The 4,396-nt window shown below is 59.3% G+C and overlaps 1 protein-coding gene across 1 annotated transcript; it reads left to right on the top strand.

Moving 5' to 3' along the window:
- Positions 1-220: 220 nt before the first annotated feature.
- IRF2BPL (interferon regulatory factor 2 binding protein like) lies at positions 221-3,658 on the top strand. Its single transcript, XM_027672167.1, has one exon. The coding sequence runs from the start codon at positions 703-705 to the stop codon at positions 2,917-2,919; it is 2,217 nt and encodes a 738-aa protein (XP_027527968.1). The 5' UTR covers positions 221-702; the 3' UTR covers positions 2,920-3,658.
- The last annotated feature ends 738 nt before the right edge of the window (positions 3,659-4,396 follow it).

Raw genomic sequence — 4,396 nt, 5'->3', positions numbered from 1 at the left:
CCGCCCGAGTGCAGCCGAGCCGGGAGCGCGGCGCGGAGAGGGGAGGGGCGTCGCGGCGCGGGGGGAGCGCGGCGCGGCGGAGGGGGCGCGCAGCCACACGCGGTGGCGCGCAGCACCCCGCGCTCGGACTGCGAGCAGCGGCGAGGATGTGAGTGAGGAGCAGGCGGCGCCGCTCACCACGCTGCTGCCGCCGCCGCTGCTGCTGCCCCCGGGCTGCTACAGCTCCGGCGGCGCTCGGGGAAGCCGCCGCTGCCGGAACCGGACAGCTCCGTGCGGGTGCCTCTTTTTCGCTCGCGGCGGCGGATCGGCACGTACCGAACTGCGAGCTCACGAGGCAGCCGTGGCGGGTGGAAGGTGACCCCCCCATCTTCCTCCGTGCACCTCCGCCTCCTCCCGGAGGAGGAGCAGCAGCAAGCGGAGAGCTAGAGAGCGCAGGGAAACAGAAGCGGCTAGAAGGCGACCCCCACCCAGCCCCCCGGAGGAGCAGTGGAAGCGGTTCCCACCCCATCGGGGTAGCAGCGGCAGGACCAGGTAGAAGAAGCCGTCTCTGGCAGCAGGCGCTAATTAAAAGCAGGCGATCCCCCTGCTGAAAGGGGCAACAGGATCAGGTACGGAGAGCCACCCCTCTGCAGCCCGGGGGGGGAAGACTGAACCAGCCCCTACCCCGGCGGCAGCGACAGCAGCTCCCCGGCCAGCAGCACCATGTCCGCCGCGCAGGTGTCCTCGTCGCGGAGGCAGTCATGTTACCTGTGCGACCTGCCCCGCATGCCCTGGGCCATGATCTGGGACTTCACGGAGCCCGTTTGCCGGGGTTGCGTTAATTATGAGGGCGCCGACCGCATCGAGTTCGTGATCGAGACGGCCCGGCAGCTGAAGCGGGCGCACGGCTGCTTCCAGGACGGCCGCTCTCCGGGCCCCCCGCCGCCGGTCGGCGTCAAGGCAGTGACGCTCTCCGCCAAAGAAGCGGCGGCAGCGGCGGCGGCCCAGCAGCAGCTCAACCATGTGGATGCCACCTCCAAGGCAGCCTCGGCGGGGCTGACCCAGTCCAGCCTGGACCGCTACGGGCTCAGCGCCGCCGCGGCGGAGCAGCGCAGCCGCTTTGAGTACCCGCCGCCGCCGGGCAGCCTGGGCAGCAGCCACGGCGCCCGCCTGCCCAACGGGCTGGGGGGGCCCAATGGCTTCCCCAAGCCGCCTGAGGACGGGCCGCCGGAGCTGAACCGGCAGAGCCCCAACTCCTCCTCCTCCTCTTCCTCCTCCCGCCGCGGGGCGCACGGGGGGCTGGTGTCCGGCCTGCCCCCGGGGGCCGCCGGCGCCCAGATGAACGTGCCCCCCAACCTGCTGCCGCAGACCCTGCTGAACGGACCCGCCGCCTCCGGCGTGGCGCTGCCCCCGCCGCACGGGGGCCTAAGCGGCCGCGGCGGCGGGGGTCCCCCGACTCCCTCCGCCTCCTCACAAGGGGGCACCTGCGGCGGCGGCGCCGGGGGAGGCGGCGGCTCGTCCTCCGAGGCCTGCGGCAAGCGGCCGGGCTCGGTGTCCAGCAGCGACCAAGAACGGGAACTGAAGGAGAAGCAGCGCAACGCGGAGGCGCTGGCCGAGCTCAGCGAGAGCTTGCGGAACCGGGCCGAGGAGTGGGCCAGCAAGCCTAAGATCGTGCGGGACACGCTGCTCACTCTGGCCGGTTGCACCCCCTACGAGGTGCGCTTCAAGAAGGATCACGCCCTGCTGGGTCGCGTCTTTGCCTTCGACGCCGTCTCCAAGCCGGGCATGGACTATGAGCTGAAGCTCTTCATCGAGTACCCTAGCGGCTCCGGCACCGTCTTCTCCAGCGCCTCTGGGGTGGCCAAGCAGATGTACCAGGACTGCATGAAGGACTTCGGCCGCGGCCTGTCCTCGGGCTTCAAGTACCTGGAGTACGAGAAGAAGCACGGCTCCGGCGACTGGCGTCTGCTGGGGGACCTGCTGCCCGAGTCCGTGCGCTTCTTCAAGGAGCTGGTGGGCGCCGACATGCTGCCGCAGCCCTACCTGGACGCCAGCTGCCCAATGCTGCCCACGGCGCTGGTGAGTCTCCCGCGGCCGGGGGCCGGGACCGGCGGGGCGCAGGGCACGGCCGCCGCCTCTAGGGGACCTGGCGGCGGCGGCGGCGGCGGCGGGGCGATGCGCAAGAGGAAAGCCTCTCCCGAGCCCTCGGACTCGGCCGAGGGGGCTCTGAAGCTCAGCGACGAGCAGCAGCGGCAGCAGTGGATGGCCAGCCAGAGCGAAGCGCTCAAGCTCACCATGTCGGCCGGGGGCTTCGGGGCGGTGCACGGCGGGGGCCCCCCGCCGCCGCCGCCGCCGCCCCTCGGGCCTCACTCCAACCGGACCACGCCGCCCGAGTCCGCCCCCCAGAACGGACAGTCCCCCATGGCCGCGCTCATGTCGGTGGCCGACACGCTGGGCAATGCCCACTCGCCCAAGGATGGCAGCTCAGTGCACTCCACCACGTCCACCCGCAGGAACAGCAGCAGCCCCGTGTCGCCGGCCTCGGTGCCGGGCCAGCGCCGCCTGGCCTCCCGCAACGGGGACATGAACCTGCAAGTGGCCCCTCCTCCCCCCAGTGCCCACCCCGCCATGGACCAAGTGCACCCCCAAAACATTCCGGACTCCCCCATGGCCAACAGCGGGCCCCTGTGCTGCACCATTTGCCACGAACGCTTGGAGGACACCCACTTTGTTCAGTGCCCCTCTGTGCCCAGCCACAAGTTCTGCTTCCCTTGTTCCAGAGAGAGCATCAAGGCCCAAGGAGCAACTGGCGAAGTCTACTGCCCCAGCGGAGAGAAATGCCCCTTAGTCGGTTCCAATGTGCCTTGGGCATTTATGCAGGGCGAGATCGCAACCATTTTAGCTGGGGACGTTAAAGTGAAAAAGGAGAGAGACCCTTGAGTAGGAAATCAAATCCCTTCAGACTCCTGAAGATGTAGAATTGTGAATATAACAAACTGCAAAAGTTAGTCTTATGTATAGACATTATTTTCGTCGTATGTTTCTATATTTTGAAACAAAGGTATGTACTCTTCTTCATTTGAAGGATAGAGCTGGTTTTTGTTAAACAGAATATAATATTGTTTGGTTACTACATAATACCTGTTCTCATTTCTTTGGCAGTGTGTTGGCTAGGTACAAAGTTAATAGCCCTTAGCGATTACCTGCTGCTGGTGTGTATTTTTGTAAATGTATGCACTTCTCTGAAAGAAGAAGAAAAATACAAAAAAAAAACAAAAAAAATTTTTTTGCCAAGGCCAGTGTTGATGCCTAAAAAATTGCTACAAAAATGGTGACAGCTTACGTTTTACAAGCCCTGAGTGTTAGTCTTTCACTTTATTTTTTTCGTTTTTGTTTTTTTGTTTGCAAAACGGTGGGGTGGCGCTGGGGGGAGGGGTTTTTTTGTTGCAAGTTTGTAAGGAAAATGTTTCAGTTTGTTTCTATTGATCTGAACGTTTTTAATCTTCATGTGTTTTTTGTTTTTGCTTTTATTGATGCACGGATGCTTTTGAACAGTAGAGCAAAATGCTGTACATGAAAAACATGCTCTGTTTGTCCTTTATACATTTCTGTAGTTAACAGAACACTGTAATGTGCCTTGGAGCTTAGTAAATTGTAATAAATTCAATTGATATTAATACTTCCCGAGTAGCAAGTTTTATTTTTCTCAGAGCTTAGGCGGCATGCGCATGCCATGTTGCCTTTTTAAAGGTCTCCATTATACCAAGAGCATGCAGTTCTTGGTGATAATTGTGGCACTTGTACGCATATTTTCACTTATATGTAGTAAGATGATGATGGTGTTATCAAACTTATCTAAATCTTGGCACTATGCCTATTTACATTTCACCTTTAATGTTGCAGTAACGGTTGCTGACTAAGCATTTTCTATTTACTGTTTCTGCATCTCATTTCCTCCTCCCTTCTCCTCCCCCCCACCAGCTCTCCAGCTGCAAGCTGTTTGCAATACAGGATGCATCCATTGCCTGCGCAATTTAATATGGCTTGAGATTTGAAAAGAAGCCCTTTTTCCCCAAAAAACCCCACCCCAGCATCGTGTGGGTAATAATTTTAGCTGATTTTAAGAGTGGTTGTCAAAGTTTGACATTAGCCATAAACTCTTGGTAAGGCAGGACTATAGCTGAGCACGGCAGAAAGAAAGGTAGCATGAAATAACAACTTCTACAGTTGGTGTTGCAGCTGGTGGGTTGCTAACCCATTTAGACACTGGCTTTTCATAACTTGAGTTGGTGAACAATTCAGGGGCTACATTGTTTTTTCAGGGAAGGAAGCGTCCTTAAAGCACTGAAGGGAAATGCTTTCTTTTGGGCAACCATTATATATGATCCTTTGTATAATTAACTATTTTATATGATAT

The sequence above is a fragment of the Neopelma chrysocephalum genome, unplaced genomic scaffold, assembly GCF_003984885.1.
Source record: "Neopelma chrysocephalum unplaced genomic scaffold, ASM398488v2 Primary Assembly neopelma1_24, whole genome shotgun sequence".
Taxonomy (NCBI): Eukaryota; Metazoa; Chordata; class Aves; order Passeriformes; family Pipridae; genus Neopelma; species Neopelma chrysocephalum.
The sequence above is the reverse complement of the archived record's forward strand: the minus strand, read 5'-3'. Positions and strand labels throughout refer to the sequence as shown.

Coding starts and splice junctions, on each gene's coding strand:
- IRF2BPL (XM_027672167.1), top strand. CDS start 703: ATGTCCGCCGCGCAGGTGTCCTCGTCGCGGAGGCAGTCATGTTACCTG.